At 30.9% G+C, this 24,964-nt stretch overlaps 2 protein-coding genes across 2 annotated transcripts in view; one reads left to right on the top strand and one right to left on the bottom strand.

The window, feature by feature from the left end:
- LOC135138789 (putative sodium-coupled neutral amino acid transporter 11) overlaps window positions 1-12,303 on the bottom strand; it is a 44,099-nt gene extending 31,796 nt beyond the window's left edge. The window contains exons 1-3 of the mRNA XM_064068806.1: window positions 12,072-12,303; window positions 11,967-12,023; window positions 11,622-11,913 (exon numbers count right to left, since the gene is read on the bottom strand). Of these exons, the coding sequence (XP_063924876.1) occupies window positions 11,622-11,913; window positions 11,967-12,023; window positions 12,072-12,143 (421 nt within the window). The 5' untranslated portion in view covers window positions 12,144-12,303. The remainder of the gene's footprint in view (window positions 1-11,621; window positions 11,914-11,966; window positions 12,024-12,071) is intronic.
- Window positions 12,304-20,770: 8,467 nt separating this feature from the next.
- The window catches only part of LOC135138311 (proclotting enzyme-like), a 69,472-nt gene continuing 65,278 nt past the window's right edge, over window positions 20,771-24,964 (top strand). The window contains exon 1 of the mRNA XM_064068260.1: window positions 20,771-20,920. The gene's annotated coding sequence lies outside the window, so the exon portion shown is untranslated. The remainder of the gene's footprint in view (window positions 20,921-24,964) is intronic.

The following is a 24,964-nucleotide window of genomic DNA, read 5'->3' as shown; positions in this document are numbered from 1 at the left end:
TGTTTCTCGAACTGAAATAAATTTAGTCTGCTAACACAGAACGCAAGGAATCCTCAACATTATACAAGTTGCTTATAAATATAAAAGTTAGTTTTGTCCTCCGATGTGAATTATTGGTTGCCGACCTATCAGGCAACAAATACAGTGGAAGTGTAAAAAAAAGTAGAGCCAGGATTGAAATTTATAGCGGGCTACGAGTAATCGTCCATCATCACAACGAAGCGGCAAAATTTACGAAATTTCGAAGCCACCTTGATTTATATTTTGTAGTGAATCTCTACTTGTTTTTCCCAATCAATGGTAATTTGACAAGACGAAAATTCTATAAAAAACCGCTAGCTGTTTTTGATCGTGTTTTCAACTATGCAAAGTGTTCTGTTTTTAAGGCGTAACGTAGGTTTTTCATGTGGAAAATATATGTTTTCAACATCAATTTTTTGAAATTTTTTAGCAATGGATGGATTCACAAAAAAGTCGCAATAAGGTGAGCTTTTAAAATGTTTGTTACAATATTCTATAGAAAGATAAATAAAAATATTCGCTTTATTGTAGTATAAATAAGAATTATTCTTAATATATAGAGCGTTTAGAAAAATGTTCTATATTGACAGTTATTCCGATTTTTTAGTTTTTGAGAGATACACCGACATATTGAGAAAAGAACAAAAAATGAAGTAAAATGTAGTAATAAAATACAGGGTGTTCTATGTATTTAATAAATTGAAACATCGTTATTTAAAAACTGTAAAGTTTGAGAATTTCTTATAAACTTTCTATTTACTATTGTTAAAAAAATGCATGAACATTGAAATAACATGGTAACATTGGAATTTCAAAAATAAACCATGACTATAAATCCTAGGAAGAGTTAATGTCAATAAGTACAAACATATAGGGTGTGCTAAAGAATCTAAAGAATATTGAATATACCCAGTGACATGGAAATCAGAACACCCAGTAATAGTAAGCATATTTTAATAACTTTTGATATACGTGGTTATTACGGCAAAATTTGAAATGTTTCAAAAACATAAAGTGTTAATGGTCGCGGACCAAAATTTTCGGAAAATTCAGTTTGAAATGAAATTTTTCAAATATACATCTTGAAAATTGTCATTTTTAATTTTATCACGGTACTGAAAATTTCAGATTTTTGAAAAGTTGGTTAAAAATACCCAAAAATTTTTATTATTTACAAAACAGAAAGTATTAATGCCCCCGGACTAAAATTTTCGAAAAATTTTGTTCGATACTGAGTTTTTTGTCTCGAAAATTGACATTTTTTCATTTGATCAATTCTGGTAAAATTGTTGGAATTTTCGAAGAAATGGAACCGAAAATAACTTCTACAAATCTAAATTTAAAAAAAATGGCTAATTTGCGAAGTGTTCGAAGGACAAAAACTGTTATTTTTCAATTATATTTTCGGTAGTGTCGGAGATTATCTTAATTATCGTAGCAGGTAGTAGCCCCGCCCACCCACCCTTTTTTTTTCTTAGAGAGTGTGTCATTTGCCAAAATCAGTCTTGTCTTTTCAGAAATAAGAAGCATTTATTTATTATAATACTTTTCGAACAAAAAGGAAGTCTTTTTTGTATAAGTTGGTGTGCACTTACGGAAAAAAAAATAGAAAATATTATTTAATTAAACAAGAATGAAATCATTATTTGGAAAAATTCGTAATTTTATAAAAAGAAAAAAAATGCATGGTAGGTATTATTTAAACTTTATAAAATAACATACTCTTGGACAATAAAAATGGGCCACTTTTTTCTAAGAAATTTTTTTTCTTATCGATATTTTATTATTTTATAATTATATATTTCGTTAAAACACCAATAAGGTGCTTTTTGCATGTATTTTACCAAAAAGTGGTTTTATGGAACAATTTCTAAAGTATGTATGTGTTTGTTTCTAATTTTTAGACCTGCTTTATTAATTAAAGCAAATTCAAATTTATAATAGACCAATTTAAATTTAATTTTCAATCTATAAAATCTAGCTACTCTAGATTCTATATATCTGAGAGACCTACACCGTCTAGACAATTTAGGAATTTGAGAATTGAGACAGAATTTAGAGAATCTACAGGGTTCAGAGGCTTTCCATAACACGGAGATTCTAGAAAATCTACAAACTTTAGAAAATCTAGATCATCCAGACTCTTTTCTCATCGTTTTGTTATCCGCTGGCTGATTGGTGGAACTTAAATTAATTTCTATACTTTTTCTGTTCGAATTATATTTTTTTCATATCTTTAGATTTTATTTAAAGCAATTATTTTATTAAAACAGATATTGATGCTATTGAATTTAATAATGACACTAGCGAGTCTACAGAGTCTAGAGGTCCTCCTAATTATAGACAATCCAGGGTGCCTAGAAACGCTATAAAACATATTATAGAGCCTACAAAATTTAGAAGCAGTAAAGAATCTAGAGAGTCTAAAGTATCTAAAGAGTATAGTGTCTAGAGACTGTAGACATCCTCGAGAATCTAGACAATTTAAATCGTTTAGAGTCAAAAATTTTAGAAAGCTTGCAGCAACTAGAGAGCCCACAAATCTAATAAATCTAGCAAGTCTAGATTCTACAGATTTTAGAGAATATGGAGACTTTAAAGAACCTAAATTGTCTAGACAATTTAGGAATCTAAGTATCTAAAGATTTTGGAAATTATAAAGAATCTACACCAGTTTTTTGTTTTTTGTTATTCGCTGGTCCATTGGTAAATTAAATTGATTTCTATTTTTTTCTGTTCGGATCATATGGCTTTTATATCTTCAGATCATATTTAAAATAAGAAAATACCAAATATGTTTCCTGTGTCTAATAAATTTGATATTGTGATCTGTGACCTATTGATTATATACAGTCTAGGCTATCTAGAATTATTATAAAACGTATATAGCGTCTGAAATATTTACAGAGTATAATGTCTAGAAACTATCGATACTCTAGAAAACCTAGAGAATTTAAATCGTCTAGAGTCTAAAGGCTTTATAGAGCCTAGAGCGCCGAGAAAATCTATAAATTCTAGCAACTCCCGATTCTATAGATGCTAGAGACCTAGACCGTTTAGACAATTTAGGGATTTGAGAATCTAGACACAATTTGGAGAATCTACAGGGTTCAGAGTATCCCCATAGTACAGAGAATCTAGAGAATCTACAAACTTTAGAAAATTCAGAGCACCCAGATTTAACTTAAAATAATTATTTTATTAAAACAAATATTGCTATTGAATATGATAATAACTAGGGAGTCTACAGAGTCTAGACGGCCTCCGAAGACCAGCTAACATGCCTAGAAACGTCATAAAACATATAGAGCCTATCGAGTTTAGAAATAGTAAAGAGCTTAAAGAGTCTAAACTATTTATTTAAAGAGTAGAGTATCTAGAAATTGTAGACATCCTAGAGAATCTAGACAATTTAAATCATTTAGAGTCTAAAGATTTTAGAGAGCCTACAGCAACTAGAGCGCCCAAAAATCTACTAAATCTAGCAGATCTAGATTCTAGAATCTTAGAGAATATGGAGACTTTAAAGAACCTAGATTGCCGAAACAATTAAAGAGCCTGAAATATTTACAGAATATAGTACCTGGACGCTATAGATAACCTAGAGAGTCTACAAAAATTAGGAATTTGAGAATCTAGAGAGAACTTGGAGAATTTAAAGAAGTTAGAGGATCTATATTTCGATGTCAGCTAAGACCTCTTCTTTGCCGAACGTTTTTTATCTAATTACGACATATGTTAGAAAATTTAGCTTAAAACGGGAAGTAATCTTGACTGCAGCTCTAGAACCGGTGTCTAACATTTGTCGAATACTCCGCTATGATTGATTGATTCAAGGTTACTTTCAATTAGGAGTAATACAATGTACTATTTTTCAGAAGTAAGAAGCATTAATTTATTTTAATACATTTCGAACAAAAAAGAAGTTTTTTTGTCTAATTTAGTGTGCACGTACGGAAAAAATATAAAATATTATTTAATTAAACAAGAATGAAATCATTCTTTGGAAAAATTCGTAATTTTATAAAGTGAAAATAAAATTACTTGGATGTCACTTCAAAATTTTGCATTGTAGATGCTATTTAAGCTTTATAAAATAACACACTCTTGAACAATAAAAATTGACCACTTTTTTTCTAAAAAAATTTCCCTTTTCTATTCGGCATTTTATAATTTATTTTTAAAATATATTTCGTTAAAATACCAAAAAGGTAGGTTTTGCATGTATTTTGTCTAAAACTGATTTTATAGAACAATCTCTAAAGTATGTATAAGTTTTTTTCTAATTTTTGCACCTGCTTTATTAATTAAAAAAATTAAAATTTTACCGAAAAAAACATCTATAAAATTAGCAACTCTAGATTCTATAGATCTTCGAGACCTAGACCGTCTAGACAATTTTGAGATTTGAGAATCTAGACAGGTCTCCATAGCACACAGAATCTAAAAGATCTACAAACTTTAGAAAATCTAGAGCATCCAGACTATTTTCTCATCGTTTGTTATCCGCTGACTGATTGGTGGAGCTTAAATTAATATGTACAGTTTTTCGTATAGATATTGATTATAGCATCGTGTCTAGAAACTATAGACAACCTAGAGATTCTAGACAATTTAAATCGTTTAGAGTCTAAAGATTTTATAGAACCCAAAAATCTATAAAATCTAGCAAGTGTAGATTTTAGAGATCTTAGAGACTGTGAAGACTTTAGAAAACCTAAATTGTGTAAATAATTTAGGGATTTGGGCATAGAGAATCTAAAGTATCCAAAGATTCTAAAAATTCTAAAGAATCTAGACCTTTTTCCTGTCTTTCGTTATTCCCTGGTCGATTGTTAAATTAAATTCATTTCTCATTTTTTCTGTCGGATTGATATAGTTTTCTTATCTTTAGATCTTATTTAAAATAAGAAAGAACTAAATATTTTCCCTGTTTCGAGGAATTACCCGGCAAATACACAATTCTACTAACTGATATCGTATGTAATAGCTAGAAAATATAGAGTCCACAGAATCTACAAAGTCTAGGTGATCTACTGATTATAGACAGTCTAGGCTATCTAGAAATATTATAAAAGATATAGAGCCTAGAGAGTCTGAAATATTTAGTATAGTGCCTAAAAAGTATAGACACCCTACAGAATCCAAAGGATTACAATCGTCTAGAGTTCAAAGGCTTTATAAAGTCTATACAGCCCAAAAAATCCATAAAATTTATCAATTAGAGATACTAGAAAATTTAGGGATTTGAGAATCTAGAGAGAACATGGAGAATCTAAAAAAATTAGAGGATCTATATTTCGATTTCAGCTAAGACCTCTACTTTGACGAATTTTTTTTTATCTAGTTACGACATATGTAAGAAAACTTAGCCAGAAATTCAGGGTAATCTTGGCTGCAGCGCAGGAACCGAAAACAGGCCGGTGGCTAACATTTGTAAAATACTCCGCTCCGACTGATTGATTCATTCAAGGTTATTTGTCAATTACGAGTAATAGAATGCATTATTTTTCAGAAATAAAAAGCATTCATTTATTTTAATACATTTCGAACAAAAAGGAAGTTTTTTTGTCTAATTTAGTGTGTACTTACTGAAAAAAATAGAAAATATTATTTAATTAAACAAGAATGAAATCATTCTTTGGAAAAATTCGTAATTTTATAAAAAGAAATTAAAATTATCTGGATGTCACTTCAAAAGTTTGCATGGTAGATGCTATTTAAACTTTATAAAATAACATACCCTTGAACCATAAAAATGGACCACTTTTTTTTCTAAGAAATTTTATCTTTTCTAATCGCCATTTCATAATTTATTTTTAAAATATATTTCGTTAAAACATCAAAAAGGTGCTTATTGCATGTATTTTGCCTAAAACTGTTTTTATGGAACAAACTCTGAAGTGTTTTTTCTAATTTTTGTACCTGCGTTATTAATTAAAGCAAATTCAAATTTATAATAGACCTATTTAAATTTAATTTTACCGAAAAAAAATCTATAAAATCTAGCAACTCTAGATTCTATAGATCTTAGAGACCTAGCCCCTCTAAACAGTTTAGGGATTTGAGAATCTAGACAGAATTTAGAGAATCTACAGGGTTCAGAGGGTCTCCATAGCACAGAGAATCTAGAAGATCTACAAACTTTAGAAATTCTAGAGCATCCAGACTTTTTTCTTGTCGTTTGTTATTCGCTGGCTGATTGGTGGAGATTAAATTAATATCTACAGTTTTTCGTGTAGATATTAATTATAGCATCGTGTCTATAGATCTCTAGGTTATCCATAGTTTCTTTAGATAACCTAGAGATTCTAGACTATTTAAATCGTTTAGGGTCTAAAGATGTTAGAGAGCCTAAAGCGACTAGAGAGCACAAAAATCTATAAAATCTAGGAAGTGTAGATATTAGAGATCTTAGCGACTGTGAAAACCTAAATTGTCTAGATAATTTAGGGGTTTAGTCTTAGAGAATCTAAAGTATTTAAAGACTTTAGAAATTCTAAAGAACCTAGACCTTTTTCCTGTCTTTTGTTATTCCATGGTCGACTGGTAAATTAAATTTATTTCTCATTTTTTTCTGTTCGAATTATATATATTTTTTTTATATTTGATCTTATTTAAAATAAGAAAGTAGTAAATCCTTTTTCCTGTTTCAAACAATTACCCGGCATAGACAGAATTTTACCAATTGATATCGTATATATAATAGCTAGAAAATATAGAGTCCAGAAAATTCTACAAAGCCTAGATGACCTACTGATTGTAGACAGTCTAGGCTATGTAGAAATCTTATAAAACATATAAAGCCTAGAGAGTATGAAATATTTACAGAGTACAGTGTCAAAAAACTATAGACACCCAAGAGAATCTAATAAACAATTAAGATCATCTAGAATTTAAAAGTTTTATATAGCCTAGAGAGCCCAGAAAATCTATAAAATTTAGCAGGTCTAGATTATACCGATTCTAGAGAATATGGAGACTTTAGAGAACCTAGAAAGTCTAGGAAAAAACCTACAGAATCTAGCAATTCTATATTCTATATATCTCAGAGATCTAACCGTCTAGACAATTTAGGGATTTGAGAATCTAGACAGAATTTATAAAATCTACAGGGTCTCCATAACACAAGGAATCTAAAAAATCTACACTCTTTAGAAAATCTAGAGCATCCAGACTTTTTCCCCGTCGTTTTGTTATCCGCTCGCTGTTTGGTGGAGCTTAAATTAATATCTATACTTTTCGTATGGATATTAATTATAGCATCGTGTCTAGAAACTATAGACAACCTGGAGATTCTAGACAATTTAAATAGTTTAGAGTCTAAAGATTTTAAAAAGCTTGCAGCAGTTAGAGAGTCCAAAAATCTATAAAATCTAGCAAGTCTAGATTCTACAGATCTTAGAGAATATGGAGACTTTAAAGCACTTAGATTGCCTAGACAATTTAGGAATTTGGACATAGAGAATCTAAGTATCTAAAGACTTCAGAAATTCTAAAGAATCTAGACCCTTTTCCTGTTTTTTGTTATTCGCTGGTCGATTGGTAAATTAAATTGATTTCTAATTTTTTCTGTTCGAATCAAATGACTTTTATATCTTTAGATCTTATTTAAAAAAAGAAGGTACTAAATATGTTTCCTGTTTCTAATAATTACCTGGCATATACAGAATTTTATCAATTGATATTGTATGTGTATAACAGCTAGAAAATGTAGGGCCCAGCGAATCTACAAAGCCTAGGCTATCTAGAAATCTTATAAAACATAGAGCCTAGAGAGTCTGAAATATTTACGGAATAGTGTGTCTAGAAACTATATACCTACACCCTAGAGAATATAGAGAATTTAAATCGTCTAGGGTCTAGATTCAATCGATCTTAGAGACCTATACCGTCTAGACAATTTAGGGATTTGAGAATCTACACACAATTTAGAGAATCTATAGGGCTCAGAGGATCTCCACAGCACAGACAATCTAGAAAATCTACAAATTTTAAAAAATCTAGAGCATCTAGACCCTTTTCTCGTCGTTTTGTTATCCGTTCGCTGATTGGTGGAGCTTAAATTAATATCTCTACTTTTTCTATTCGAATTATATTTCTTGTATAACTTTAGATTTAACTTAAAACAATTATTTTATTAAAACAAATATTGCTATTGAATATAATAATAACTAGAGAGTCTACAGAGTCTAGACGGCCTCCTAATTATAGACAAGCTAAGATGTCTACAAACGCCAGAAAATATATAGAGCCTACAGAGTTTAGAAACACCAAACAGCTTCAAGAGTTTAAACTATTTATTTAAAGAGTATAGTGTCTAGAAATTGTAAACATCCTAGAGAATCTAGACAATTTAAATCGTTTAGAGTCTAAAGATTCTAGGAAGCCTACAGCAACTAGGGAGCCCAAAAATCTACAAAATCTAGCAAGTCTAGATTCTAGAATCTTAGAGAATATGGAGACTTTAGAGAACCTAGATTGTCTAAACAATTAAAGAGCCTAAAGGGTCTGAAATATTTACAGAATATAGTATCTAGAAAATACTATATAAAAACTTAGAGAGTTTAAGTCGTCGAGTCTAAAGGCTTTATAAAACGTCTAGATTATAGAGTTTTTAGAGAATATGGAGACGTTGGAGAATCTAGAGAGTCTAGAAAAATTAGGGACTTGATAATCTAAAGAGAACTTGGAGATTGTAAAGAAGTTAGAGGATCTATATTTCGATATCAGTTAAGATCTCTACTTTGACGAACGTTTTTTTTTATCTAGTTACGACATATGTTAGAATATTTAGCCAGAAACTGATGGTAAAAAGAAGTTTTTTTGTCTAATTTAGTGCACTTACGGAAAAAAATAGAAAATATTATTTAATTAAAGACGAATGAAATCGTTCTTTGAAAAAATTCGCAATTTTATAAAAAGAAATTAAAATTATCTCGATGTCACTTCAAAATTTTGCATGGTAGATGCTATTTAAACTTTATAAAATAACATACCCTTGAATCATAAAAATGGACCACTTTTTTTTTCTAAGAAATTTTATCTTTTCTAATCGCCATTTCATAATTTATTTTTAAAATATATATATTTCATTAAAACATCAAAAAGGTGCTTTCTGTATGTATTTTGCCTAAAACTGTTTTTATGGATCAATCTCTAAAGTGTTTTTTTCTCATTTTTGGACCTGCTTTATTAATTAAAACAAATTCAAATTAATAATAGACCTATTTAAATTTAATTTTACTGAAAAAAAAATCTATAAAATCTAGCAATTCTAGATTCTATAGATATTAGGGACCTAGACCGTCTAGAAAATTTAGGGATTTGAGAATCTAGACAGAATTTAGAGAATCTATAGGGTTCAGAGGGTCTCCATAGCACAAAGAATCTGGTGGATCTACAAACTTTAGAAAATCTAGAGCATCCAGACTCTTTTCTCGTCACTTTGTTATCTGCTGGCTGAATGTTGGAGCTTAAATTAATATCTATACTTTTTATAGATATTAATTCTAGTATCGTGTCTAGAAACTCTAGACAATCCAGAGATTCTAGACAATTTAAATCGTCTAGAGTTTAAAGATTTTAGAGAGCCTACAGCAACTAGAGACCCCAAAAATCTACAAAATCTAGTAAGTGTAGATTCTAGAGATCATAGAGAACCTAAATTGTCTAGCCAATTTAGGGATTTGGGCATAGAGAATCTATAGTATCCAAAGACTTTAGAAATTCTAAAGAATCTAGACCTTTTTCCTATCTCTAGACCTTTTTCCTACAGTCTAGGATATCTAGAAATCTTATAAAACATAGAGCCTAGAGAATCTAAAGAATTTAAATTGTCTAAAGTTTAAGGGTTTTAGAGCCTATAATAACCCAGAAAAAATCTGTCAGATTTAGCAATTATAAATTAAAGCGATTCTAGATAATATGGAGACTTTAGAGAACCTAGAGGGACTAGAAAATTTAGGCAGAAACCAAGCGTAGTCTTGGTTGCAGCTCAAGAACCGAAGACAACCGGTGGCTAACATTTGTAGAATACTCCGCTGTGATTGACTGATTCTAGGTTGTTACCAATTACGAGTAAAAAAATATAAACAATAAAACTTTGTGTTTTATTCAAATATTTGGACCCGCTTAATTAATTAAAGCAAATTTAAAACACTCTCGTTGAACTCTTCATTAACTTTAGTACCGTAAGTGTACATTATATAATAACTACATTGTTAATTCAATCAGCTTCTAGATACTTTGTAATCGCATCATCCTTGAAAGCAAAATTACACGTTAGTGCTAAAATATCAACATGTTTTCCACGCCTTATAACTTAATTGTCTTCATTTTTTTTAAATCCCGTTAAAAATGTAAATTTAGCGTTTTATTATGACGTCATTAAATTTTGGAACGGATAGAGACACAAATTTTGCTACAATAATACCTAAAATGTTACATTTGAATTGATTTTTAAAAACGAAAACCAAAACATCGACATTTGATAATAAAAAATTAGCGTATTACGTTGCTTAAGTACTAAAGAACAGCGTAAAAGAATTCTATAAATGACAATTACGTTCAAACTCGACATATTTTAAAATTATAAATTTCTGTGTTAATATAGGCAACCCATTATTCACCTCTAGCGCAGAAACAGAACTCGAACAATTTGTTCGCGTTTATTTAACTGGGGGTTTGATATAAAAGCAAGAAATGCACGCTTTTGGCAAAAATACAAACTTATTCAAAACACTATACCGAGTGTTGACATTAACGCAATTTATTTTCGCAGGCACCTATGATGAATTATTATCGAATTATAAAAAAAAGTAGCCATCTTGTTAAAAGTACAAAAAATGTTACAAGTAATAAAAACGTGAACGAGACAGCAAAAAGGTGATCAAATCTACTTCCAGAGGAGGGTTGTGATTATATATACCTTAACATTAAAGCCCTACAGCACTTAATCTAAACTTAAAACTGTACCCATGAGTTTTAGTGATCACACTTTAACAATGCCTCGGAAGCAGCGGATCACCCGATATAGTACGAATTTGATATCAGTTATAACCTTATCACAGCCAGAATGATATTAGTGAGATGTACTTTTTACTTCGAAAACAATCATACAAAAACAGGAGAAAAAAAATGTCGAAAAAGATAACAGTATTATGAAGTGGCTGTGGTTTTTTCAGTGTGGTTGGTGTGACTGTCAATGCGTCATAAATGTCGATAAATTTTAACCTAGTGCTTTAGTGCTTTGAATTTTAATATCTCACTACTACTACAACGACGAGTTTAACGATTTAAATGGAAAGTAAACCAATTGTGATAGGGTGAGCTATGCTTCTCAGGGAATAGCCATAAGTCGAGAGAGGTATTCTCTTCGAACAGCAGCGATCTACTACGCGAATTCTTGTGGAAGTTGCTTTATCACCCTCTTTTTCAATAACTTTTGTTTTCTTTTTCAAAATTTAAAAATATTTAAAATTTTTAATTTACACTATGTATAAATATAAAAAAGGTGGATGCGCCGGGCCACCACACCAAAAATCCGGTTCACAAGGAGCAAACCCACAGTATAGTAGTCCAAGAAAAATATAACTTACCGATAAAAGGGTAAACAAATTGTAACACTCCCAAAAGAATATACCCAGGTTTACCAAAAGCAGCCTCCATAATCCCCTGGTAGGAAAACTTTCCGCTAATATGCCCACTCCTCACCATCAAAATCAACGAATAGTCGGTAATGTAGGCAACCACTATTAGCAAAAAAACGCCAAAAAAGAACCCAGCGTCGTGGAAAGCATACGGAATCCCAATAACCCCACTTCCAATAATCGAATTGATAAAATTAAAACTAGCCCATGGTAAACTCGACTTGTTCCCTGTGTCTTCTTCCTATAACACCCTCACCAAATTTTCAAAATTTTAAACTCTTCGTCAAAACTCACGTTTATTAGTTGCTTCATGTCGTCGAAAGCATTTTCGTTCGAATCTATACTACTCGCCTACGACAAGATCTTTATGCAACGCATACACACAAAATTTTTTCTCACCCTGTCTTCGCTGTAGGTCCTCCTGTCCAGGATGTAGCTCGTTTCGTTCAAGTTCTTTTCCATCGTGGCCATTTTCGCGTCGCTCAGCACGGCATTATTGCAAATGAGGAAGAGGAAGTTTAAGGCGACGTGAGGAGCCACATTGTGCTGTTAAGTCTGTTGGAAATGTGATAAAAAGGACGGATGAAGGAGATATTGTCTGGATGAAATTAGGAGCGTGACGTAGGTGGGAGCATCGATTTCCAGGGGGATTATGCGCGTTGGCGTGCGAAACGAGATTTTTCCATCGTAAAAAGTTTGTTTTGAAACGGGAAATTCGTTAATGTTTTATATGTTAATAAAAGAAATAGGAAAGTGGGTTGCGACGGGATTTGCTCTATAAAGGCGATGGAGTGGAAAAGAATGTCGCTCTAAATGGAGATGGCTGTTGTTTGAAGTTGCAACTGTTGCTTTAAATGGTGATTATGGTTGAAGTGGTGGAGTCTGGGAAATTTTCAATTTTTGAAGAAATTTTGAAACCTCTAAGTTCAGTATTTACTTAAAATTATCAGGTTATTTTGAGCGATTTCAAAAATTTTTTGGAATTTTCGAAAAAATGAGGTTGTAAAAAATGTTTGAAGGGTGAAGTCAACAAAACAAATTTTCAACGGTGTTTCAATCAAAATTACCTGAAAATCATAGATCAAACGTCTACACAAAAATTATTAACTCGAGAAAATTTGGAAATTTGTTAATTAATCAAATGGTGGACCTTGTTGTGTTTTAAAATGGCGGAATTTATTCGAAAATTAAAGTGGTGGACTCTATAAAGTAAAAACCAATGGCGTAAATAACGCTCCCGGAGCTATTTTCATTTTTTTGTTCCTTTACTTTTTCAAGTTTTCAAGTTTAACTTTTTCAATTTTTAAACTTTTCAATTCAATGTCTAGATTTCGCAATTTTTCGATTTGTCACTCGAGTTTTCATTTTTAAGTTTTCCATTTGCAATTTTTCGTTTTAATTTTTTATTTTATGTATTTTTACAATTTTTCAATGATTCGATTTCATAATTTTTTGGTTTCTCAATTTGCGATTTTTCAATTTTTCATTTTTTTTTTCTGTAATTTTACGATATCTGTTAGTTTTCATTTTTAAATATTCCAGTTTTCCGATTTTCCAACTTTTGGACGTTTTTAAATCTTTAGATTTTGCAGTTTTTCGACTTTAAATTTCAAGAGTTTTCAATTTTCAGATTTTTCAGTTTTTCATTTCATCAGTTTTTCGAGAAAAACGTGGAAGTACAAGTTATTCTAGGTGACCTACATTAGGAGGGCAGTCCAAAAAGAAAAAACAAATAAAAATTAAACCCCACCCACCCGCCCCAATCTTAGTTGTGATGAGTTTCCTATCGTAATTTCTTGTAGAGAAGTGAAAATTTTACAACTAAACTCCCTTGAGAAGGGGTGGGGGGCGGGGCTTATATTTTGTCTATTTTTTCTTAAAATACGAAGTCTTCTTTTCAGAACAAGAAACTGAAAACATGTTTAACTATTCTGTTCTTGAGAGAAAACTCTATACATTAAAAAAAGATTAAGCCCCACCCATTCACCCTAATCTCATTTGTGATGAATGTCATATGGCAATTCCTTATAAAGAAATGAGGATTTTGCAACAAAACCCCGCCCTTCAGCTCACGATGAATAAAACATTCGTCACAATCGAGAAGGGGTGGGTGGGCGGGGCTTAGATTTTGTCCACTTTTTCTTAATATACGAAGTCGTCTTTTCCCAACAACAAACTGAAAACATGTTTAACTATTCTGTTCTTGAGAGACAACTGTATACATTAAAAAAAGATTAAGCCCCACCCACCCACCCTAATCTCATTTGTGATGAATTTCATATGGCAATTCCTTATAAAGAAATGAGGATTTTGCAACAAAATCTCGCCCTTCAGCTCACGATGAATAAAACATTCGTCACAATCGAGAAGGGGTGGGTGGGCGGGGCTTATGTTTTGTCTATTTTTTCTTAAAATACGAAGTCTTCTTTTCAGAACAAAAACCTGAAAACATGTTTAACTACCCTGTTCTTGAGAGAAAACTCTATAAATTAAAAAAAATTAACCCCACCCACCCGCCCCAATCTCAACTGTGACAAACTTCATTTGGTAACTTCTTGAGGAGAAATGATGATTTTGCAACTAAACTCCGCCCTTCAGGTCACGATGAATAAAACATTCCTCACAATCGAGAAGGGGTGGGTGGGCGGGGCTTATATTTTGTCCACTTTTTCTTAATATGCAAAGTCGTCTTTTCCCAACAACAAACTGAAAACATATTTAACTATCCTGTTCTTGAGAGAAAACTCTATACATTAAAAAAAAATTAAGCCCCACCCACCTGCCCTAATCTCAATTGTGATGAATTTCATATGGTAACTTCTTGAGGACAAATGAGGATTTTGCAACTAAACTTCGCCCTTCAACTCACGATGAATAAAACATTCATCACAATTGAGAAGGGGTGGGTGGGCGGGGCCCATGTTTTGTCCACTTTTTTTTAATATGTTAAGTCTTCTTTTCAGAACAAAAAACTGAAAACATGTTTAACTATTCTATTCTTGAGAGAAAACTGTATAAATTAAAAAAAAAATAAGCCCCACCCACCCGCCCCAATCTCAATTGTGACAAATTTCATAAGGTAACTTCTTGAGGAGAAATGATGATTTTGCAACTAAACTCCGCCCTTCAACTCACGATGAATAAAACATTCCTCACAATCGAGAAGGGGTGGGTGGGCGGGACTTATATTCTGTCAATTTTTTTTTAAATATGAAGTCTTCTTTTCAGAACAAAAAACTTAAAACATGTTTAACTATTCTGTTCTTGAGAGAAAACTCTATACACTAAAAAAAAAGATTAAGCCCCACCCACCCACCCTAATCTCATTTGTGATTAATTTCATATGGCAATTCCTTATAAAGAAATGAGGATTTTGCAACAAAATCTGGCTCTTCAGCTTACGATGAATAAAACATTCGTCACAATCGAGAAGGGGTGGGTGGGCGGGGCTTATATTTTGTCCACTTTTTCGTAATATGCGAAGTCGTCTTTTCCCAACAACAAACTGAAAACATGTTTAACTATCCTGTTGTTGAGAGAAAACTCTATACATTAAAAAAAATTAAGCCCCACCCACCTGCCCTAATCTCAATTGTGATGAATTTCATATGGTAACTTCTTGAGGAGAAATGATGATTTTGCAACCAAACTCCGCCCTTCAGCTCACGATGAATAAGACATTCGTCACAATTGAGAAGGGGTGGGTGTGCGGGGCTTATATTCTGTCTATTTTTTTTTTTAATATGAAGTCTTCTTTTCAGAACAAAAAACTTAAAACATGTTTAACTCTTCTGTTCTTGAGAGAAAACTCTATAAATTAAAAAAAAAATAAGCCCCACCCACCCGCCCCAATCTCAATTGTGACAAATTTCATATGGTAACTTCTTGAGGAGAAATGATGATTTTGCAACAGAACCCCGCCCTTTAACTCACGATGAATAAAACATTCGTCACAATTGCGAACGGGTGGGTGGGCGGGGCTTATATTTAGTCTATTTTTTCTTAAAATAAGAAGTCTTCTTTTCAGAACAAAAAACTGAAAACATGTTTAATTATCCTGTTCTTGAGAGAAAACTATAAATTAAAAAAAAATAAGCCCCATCCACCCGCCCCAATCTCAATTGTGACAAATTTCATATGGTAACTTCTTGAGGAAAAATGATGATTTTGCAACTAAACTCCGCTCCTCAGGTCACGATGAATAAAACATTCATCACAATAGAGAAGGGGTGGGTGGGCGGGGCTTATATTTTGTTTATTTTTTCTTAAAATACGAAGTCTTCTTTTCAGAACAAAAACTGAAAACATGTTTAATTATCCTGTTCTTAAGAGAAAACATTATAAATTAAAAAAAAATTAAGCCCCACTCACCCGCCCCAATCTCAATTGTGACAAATTTCATATCATAACTTCTTGAGGAGAAATGATGATTTTACAACCAAACTCCGCCCTTGAGGTCACGATGAATAAAACATTCGTCACAATTGAGGAGGGGTGGGTGGGCGGGGCTTATATTTTGTCTATTTTTTCTTAAAATACGAAGTCTTCTTTTCAGAACAAAACACTGAAAACATGTTTAACTATCCTGTTCTTTAGAGAAAACTCTATAAATAAAAAAAAATTAAGCCCCACCCACCCGCCCCAATCTCAATTGTGATAAATTTTATATGGTAATTTCTTGTAGAGAAATGAGGATTTTGCAACTAAACTCCGCCCCTCAGCTCAGAATGAATAAAATATTCATCACAATTGAGAAGTGGTGGGTGGGCGGGGCTTATATTTTGTCCATTTTTTCTTAATATGCCAAGTCGTCTTTTCACAACAAGAAACTGAAAACATGTTTAACTATCCTGTTGTTGAGAGAAAACTCTATGTCTTAAAAAAAATTAAGCCCCACCCACCCGCCCCAATCTCAATTGTGATGAATTTTATATGGCAATTCCTTGTAGAGAAATGAAGATTTTGCAGCTAAACTCCGCCCTTCAGTTCACGATGAATATAGCATTCATCACAATCGAGAAGGGGTTGGTGGGCGGGGTTTATATTTTGTCCACTTTTTCTTAATATGCGAAGTCGTCTTTCCCTAACAACAAACTGAAAACATGTTTAACTATCCGGTTGTTGAAAGAAAACTCTACACATTAATAAAACATTAAGCCCCACCCACCCGCCCCAATCTCAATAGTGACGAATTTCATATGGTAATTTCTTGAAGAGAAATGAGGATTTTGCAACCAAACTCCGCCCTTCAGTTCATGATGAATAAAACAGTCGTTGCAATTGAGAAGGAGTGGGTGGGCGGGACTTATATTTTGTCCACTTTTTGTTAATGTACGAAGTCTTCTTTTCCCAACAAGAAACTGAAAACATGTTTAACTATCCTGTTGTTGAGAGAAAACTCTATACATTAAAAAAAAATGAAGCCCCACCCACCCGCGCCAACCTCAATTGTGATGAATTTCATATGGTAATTTCTTGAAGAGAAATGAGGATTTTGCAACTAAACTCCGCCCTTCTTTTGGTCATTTTTGATGGTGGTCCGAAAAAGATTCATCCTAGGAAGTCGCGAAAAATTGAATTTTTGGAAAATTTGTCTAAAAATCTAGAAAAAATCGAAGATGTTGACGTGGTGATTCAAAAAATGTGGCGTGTTTTGGTCTCGGAGCAAGATTTTCGAAAAAAAGTTGTCGCATTTCATTTTGCCAATTTTGGAAAAATGTTAGGAGTGTCCGACGAAATGAGGCAGAAAATAAGTTTTGAGGTTGAAAATTGTTGATAAATGGTCGAAATTTTCATTGGGTGGATCATTTAAAGTTTGAAGTTTTAGTAAAGTTGTTGAAAATCGACAGAAAATTCTAGGATGTAGATGTCACTCTGGTTTATTGTACCAGGGTGAAATTTTTTAGAAAACAAAAATTCTGAAATCCGCAAAGTTGTCATATAAAATTACATAAAATGGCAAGAATTTGGGAGAAATGAAGCCGAAAATAAATTTTGGAGGTTCAGATCTACCAAAAAATCTATCTACATTATTTTCGAAGATGGTCGAAAAAAATTAAAATTTTCACAAAATTTTAAACACTTATCCTTTAGAAAGTTATCTAAAAACGCACACAAAATTCTGGGATATACCTAGTTCTCGACGTGCTAATTCAAAACATTTAGCATGTTTACGGCTCGGAGCAAGATTTTGGGAACATTCGATTTAAAAATCAATACAAAAAAAATTTAAATTGCCATATTTTATTGAGATTCTAGAATAATGGTAAGAATCTTCGAAAAATGATCGTCGAATGTAACTTCTTGACATCGACATCTATACAAAAAAAAACTAGGTAATTTCCGAAAGTGGTCGAAAAAGATTAAAATTTTCAGAAATGGGGAACAGCGAAAAATTCAGCTTTTGGTAAAGTTGCCTGAAAACCTCCCAAAAAATTTTAGGATTTATATCTCGACTTGGTAATTCGAAAAATACAGTGATTTTATGATCCAAGAGAGAAATTTTTGAAAAACTTATCATGTTTTATAACGGCTATTTTGCAAGAATGGCAGGAAGTTTCGGAAAAATGAAGCCAAAAAAGTTTCGATAATTTTCGAAAGCGGTGAAGAAAAAACTAAAATTTTCACAAAATTAGAAAAATTGGGATTTTGATAAAGTTGTTTAAAATTTTCTAAATATTCGGTTTCAAAAACAATTAAAATAAAATAAAATTGTCGTATTTCATTGAGCGAGGCCGAAAGTAGCTTTCTGAGGTCCATATCTACAAAAAATCTCTTTCGGTAATTTTCGAAAAAAAAAAAATTGAAGAATTCAGCTTTTGATAAAATTGTCTGGAAACCCTAAAAAGTTCTAGGATATAGATTTTGACATGGTGATTCGAAAATATGGCGCGTTTATGGCCCCAGAGCAAAATTTTCGAAAAATGGCAGCAATTTTCGGACAAATAAAGCCGAAAATAACTTTCGGAAAATAGAGCTTTTGAAAAAAAAAATCCATTCGTAAGACAAAATTTTTAACATCTAAAATTTTGCCAAAATGGCAAGAATGTGCGCAGAAATTAACCCGAAAATACTTCTGTAGCTCAAAATTTACAAAAAAACTTGTTTCGATAATTTTCGCAAGTGGTCAGAAAAAGTCGGAAATTTTCACAAGATTCGAAAAATTAAGCTTTTTAAAAGTTGTTTAAAAATCCACAACAAAAAGCTGGAGGTGTTGATTAAAGAAATACAGTATGTTTGTGGTTCCGGAGCAATATTTTCGAAATATTGGGTTCGAAAACCATTAAAAAAATTCTGGAAAAATGGTAGTGTTTTTTGAAAAAATAGGGCCGAAAGTGACTTCTTGAAGTCGGGATCTGGAAAAAATGTCAAGATTTTCATAAATTGCCTGGAAATTCAAAAAAAAATTTCAAAGAAGATCTCAAGGTGATGATCCGAAAAATGTAGTTCGTTTATGGTGCCAGAGAGAAATTTTTGAAATATTCCGGTAGGAAGGTAAAATTTTTAAAATCCGAAAATGTATCCTGTATCACATTGTCAATTTAGGAAAAAAGGCAGGAATGTTCGGAGAAATAGGAGAACCTAAACTATCTTACGGAGGTCGAAATCAACAAAAAAATTGTTTAGGTATTTTTTGAAGGTGGTCAAAAAAATATAAAATTTCACAAAATTTGGAAAATTAAGTTTTTGAAAAAAATTTCTAAAAATCCAAAAAATAATTCTTGGATATAAATCTCGATATGCTGATTCCAAAATATAGCTCCTTAGTAAGATTTTCGAAATATTCGGGTTGAAAATCAATTAAAAAATGTATAAAACTGTCATACTTCATTGAGCGATTTTGGAAAAATGGTAGGAGTTTTTGAAGAGATAGGACCGAAAGTGACTCCTTGAGGTCGATAGATACAAAAAATGTGTTTCGGTACTTTTCGAAAGTGGTCGAAAAATGTCGAAATTTTCATAAAGGGGGAATATTAAAAAATTCAGCTTTTGATAAAATTGTCTGGAATTCCAAAGAAAGTTCTTCTAGAGTACTATAGATTTCGATGTTGGTGATTCGAAAAGTATAGTGCGTTTATGGCCCTAAAAAGAAATTTTCGAAATATTCGGGTTGGAAGACAAAGTTTTTAATAATTGAAAATTTGTCGTTTTTATATTGACAATTTAAAAAAAATGACAGAAATTTTCGGAGAAATGAAACCAAAAATAACTTGGAGGTCGAAATCTACAAAAAAATCGGTTAAATGATTTGCGATATGGTCGAAAAATATGTAAATTTCAGAAAATTTCCTTTTGAAAAATTGTCTACAAATCCGAAAAAACTCTGAAATATAGAACTGACGGGCTGATTAGAAAGATATAGCGTTTTTATGGTCCCAAAGTGAAGTTTTCAATCTTCGATTTGGAAGAAAAAATGTTTAAACATTCTAAGAATTGTTGAGCCAAAAATAACTTCAGGGGTTCAAAAAATCGAAAGAAAACGTCGAAATTTTCAAAATGCTAGAAACTGAAAAACTGAAATTTTTGTGCGAAAATTCAAAAAAATTATAGCATTTTCTTCAGGACTTAGATTGCCCAACTCCGAAAGAACTGGGTGGCCAAAAATGATCCAAAGTCGATTCGGCGACTGCTTTTCGAAATAATCAGTTTCAAACAAAAATTTTTTAAAACGCCAAAATTTCGCCACGTTTATGTTGGCGATTCTGGAATTGCGAAAGTCGAAATCAAGAAAAAAAAATGTTTTTGGTAATTTTTCACGGTGCTTGGAAAAGGTAAAAAAGTTTCTGACGTCATTAGTATTGGAAAACCGAGGTTAAGTAGCTTAAAAATATGTATAGAATAATAAAAAAACACACCAGTTAAACTTTTACGACAATTGTACCCATCTGGGTAATGTAATTACAATCCAAATTAAGATTTATTACGAAAAACACATTAAACTTACTTTATGCTCAATAAATCTGCCATGTTGTATTACGCTTGTATTGTTGGTTGCATATACTCCAAGAACGAAAATTTGCAATGTTTACATCGAAGAAGTCAGTTGTTCGTGTTGTTCTTGTAGTTATTAAACGTAATTTTGTTCTCACAACCAATATTGTAAATTTTTTATTAGGTGCATGAAGTGTTCGTCAGAAATATAGTCATCAATCAAGCATCAACAAAACATTTTAATTTGACTTAAAGGAGTTATTAAAGTAATTATCACCAACTTATCCAAACGAACTATGAAGTGTCGATAATAATTAGTAAGTTGTTAACATTTATTAGTTTTTTATTTTGAAAAAGTGATGCATTGTCGTTGTATGCAAATCAAGAACTTCTTTATATTTAGTTATTTTTTTTCTTGGAATATATTTGTACAGGACGTGCCTACATACGTTGATAATGCTCAATGAACACATGAAGATATTTAACACATCATTATTCATTAAATAAGCAAAAAGTTTGAATAGCTTATTTTAAAATAACAATGATGAGGATACGTACAAGTTCTAAAAAATTAATACATATTTTTTGTCTTGATTATAAATCAGTGAAATAAAGATGTTAATAATATGATGGTTAAATTGAGTGGTTATTATAACTTGATTTTTTTGTATTACATACCTTATGTTATGTCTGTGGTTTACATAATTAGACTAGAATCTTCGGAGGAATTAAGGCAAAGAATTGTGGCAACATTGCACAGTCTACCAGAAGTATAAAAAAAGTCAGGACAGCTCATTTTGAACACATGTTATAATTATCTAGTGTAATTAATTCATTATAATACACTTAAAACAAATACTTTCTATTGAACTATTTAATACACAGTTAAATGGAAGTACTTTCTATGATTAGATGTCAATAAAAGAAAAAAAAAAAAAACAAACGCACATTTTGATGGCATTATTTTAATATTACAACGAACATGAAAATATTTCAGTTATTTATTTTAACTCTTTTTATAGCACAATTTGATATCGGCAAGTTTTTTTCTTTCTCCCATTATCTCCATACAAGTCAAAAATTTCAAAGACCCCAAGGGGAATATTGCAAATATCTGAGATGTTGTACATTTTCGGCAATTTCTTTATGTAGGATTGGGGTACCTTCAAATTCTACAATTAAGACTCTAGTAAATTTTTCTCTGTTTAGCGGTTTTTAATTATTGTGGATCTTAAATTTTATTTGAGAGTTTAATTTTGTAAAAAATGGTTGTTTCACTCTTGTGGTATTTTCTTCTTACTGTTTTTCCTACGTATTTTATCGTTTCCGGTGCTATGTCATCACATTTTGGTGCTTTACTTAATTTGAGTCTTCTGAGTGCGTTATCTAATCCTTCTTCTTTTTTATTTTCCAGGTTTTGCTCGTTTCGGCCTGATTAGTGTCGTTTTTGTTTAATAGTTCCTCGGTACTACTTCCACTATCATCTTCATGTGGTCATTAAAACTCCGTTTTCATTTTTAGTTCATTCATTTAATCTTAATCCTTCGAGTCAAAGAGTTTCGTATTTTCTCTGATGTTGGTTTTTAAAATATGTCACAATTTTTCCCAACTTCGTTTTTGCCTCTCTGATGCTGATTTTTACTCTGTTTTTTTTATATTGCTTATATTTCTCTGCAGTTTTGTCATCTAAATGTTGTTTCCATACTAATTTCAGTTTCTTAATTTCATTTTTGTATTGTAATCTAGTCTATTGGACGATTGGTTACTTTTATGTTTTCTCGACGTTTCATGACCTTTGGAATAGGAAAAAATAGGTCTTCCGTTTCTCTCTGTCCGTCCATCCTTCGGTCCCTCAGTAAATATTATTTATATAAAATAATATACTGGTGCATATGTGGTTTATGAATCTAAATTTTGATAAATCGTTAATCAAAATTTATCCCCCCCAGGAATCCAGGAATTGATGATATCATTCAACAGTTTTGTCTATTAAATGTTATTTAAATGTTAAAAATTAACATAGTCCTAAGTAAAATTGTATAAGAATTTTTTGAATTTTCAATTTTTTTGACTTTCGATTACTCAATTTTTCAATTTTTCAGTGTTAGAATTTTTTTATTTTTCGATTCTTCAATTTCTTGATTCTTCAAATTTTCGGTTTCTCTATTTCTTCATTTTTCGATTTCTCAATTTCCCAATGTTTCAGTTTTACCATTTTTTATTTTTCAATTTTCTAATTTTTGACGTTTCTAAATTTTCAATTATTCGATTTCTTGATTTTTGGATTTTTACATTTCTCGATTGCCCGTCGTTTCAATCTTTCGATTTTTAAATTTTTTGATTCTTTGGTGTTTCCATTTATCGATTTTTCTATTTATCGGTATTTTACTTTTTCAAATTTTGAAATTTTAGATGTTTCAGTTTTTTGATGTTTCGATTTTTCGATCCTTCGATTTTTCGACTACTTTGTGTTAGATTTTTCAATTTTTCGATTTTTAAAATATTTGAGTTTTCGATTTTTCAATTTTTCGGTATTTAATTTTTAAATGTTTCAATTTTTTTTATTTCTCGTTTTATCGAGATTTCGGTGTTTCAGTTTTTCGATTTTTCAATTTTTCGATTTATCGATTTTTTAAATTTTAAATTTTTCAATTTTTGGCTTATCGATTTTTCGATTTTTCGATTTCACGGCCTTCCATTTTTCGATTTCTTGATCTTTTGATATTTTGTTGTATCGATATTTTAGTTTTTGAATATTTGGTTGTTTTAATTTTTCTATTTTTCGATTTATCGAGATTTCGATGTTTCAGTTTTTCGATTCCCCGATTTTTCGTTTTAAATTTTTCAATTTTTCGACTTCAAGAGCTTTCCATTTCACGATTTCTCGATCTTTTCTGGTCTCGTTTTGTGTTTTTTGTTTTTTGAATATTTAGATGTTTCGATTTTTCGATTTCTCGGTTATTCGATTTTTCGACATTTCGAAATTTTTCAATGTTTTAATTTTTCAGTTTGTCAATTTTCTAATCTTTTTTTTCTAAATTTTCAATTTTTCGATTTCTTGATTTTTTCAAGTTCCCATTTCTCGTTTTCTCAACTTTTAAATCTTTCGATTTTTTACTTTTTCGATTTTTCAATTTTTCGATTTTTTGATGTTTCAATTTCTCGATCTTTCGATTTTTCAACTACTCTGTTTTAGATTTTTCAGATTTTCAATTTAAAAAATTTTTCATTTTTCGATTTTTCAATTTTTCGATTTATCATTTTTTCCATTTTCAACTTTTCGATTTTTCAATTTCTCAATTTTTCGATTTTTCGACTTTCTCATTATTTCGGTTTCTCAGTTTTTCGTTGTTTCAGTTTTGGAATTTTTCAATTTCTCGATTTTTCAGTTTTTCGATTTTTGCGATTTTTTTTAATTATGAATTTTCGATTTCTCTGTTTTACGAAAGTTTTCAATTTTTCAATTAAATTTTTTGTTGCTTCAGTTTTTCCATTTTTCAGTTTGTTGACTTTGTGTTTTTAACTTTCGAATTTTGGAATTTTTGAATTTTTCAATTTTCTAATTTCTGACTTTTCTAAATTTTCAGTTTCTCGATATCTTGATTTTTGAATTTCCCATTTCTCGATTTCTCAACTCTTCAAATTTTCGACCTTTTACTTTCTCGATTTATCAATTTTTCAATTTTTCGGTGTTTCAATCTTCCAAATTTTGAAATTCTAGATTTTTCAGTTTTTTGGTGTTTCAATTTCTCGATCTTCCGGTTTTTCGACTACTCTGTCTTAAATTTTTGAGTTTTTCGATTTTTGAATTTATCGATTTTTCCATTTTAAGCTTTTCAATTACCCAATATCAATTTTTTATTTCTCAATTTCTCGATCTTTTGATGTCTCATTTTGTCGATGTTTCAGTTTTTGAATATTTAGATGTGTCAATTTTTCTATTTCTCGATTTGTCGAGATTTCGATGTTTTTTAAATTTATCGATTTTTCGATTTTTCAATTTTTGGATTTGTCGATTTTTTTCATTTAAAATTTTCCAATTCTTAACTTTTAGATTTTTCGATTTCATGAGCTCTCCATTTCTCGATTTCTCGATCTTGATGTCCATGTTTCATTTTTGAATTTTTCGATTACTCGGTTATTTGATTTTTCGATTTTTAAAATTTTTCAATGTTTTGAGTTTCTAAATTTTTCGGTTTCTTAGTTTTCCGTCATTTCAGTTTTGGAATTTTTCAATTTCTCGATTTTGAAGTTTTTTGATTTTTGCGGTTTTTTAAATTTTGAATTTTTCATTTATTTTATGAAATTTTTCAATTTTTCAACTGAATTTTTTATTGCTTGAATTTTTCCATTTTTCGATT

Source organism: Zophobas morio, unplaced genomic scaffold (genome assembly GCF_036711695.1).
Source record: "Zophobas morio isolate AGI-343-1 ecotype UQ-CSIRO unplaced genomic scaffold, CSIRO_AGI_Zmor_V1 ptg000030l, whole genome shotgun sequence".
NCBI lineage: Eukaryota > Metazoa > Arthropoda > Insecta > Coleoptera > Tenebrionidae > Zophobas > Zophobas morio.
Note: the sequence above shows the minus strand (reverse complement) of the source record. Positions and strands in the feature narration are given on the sequence as shown.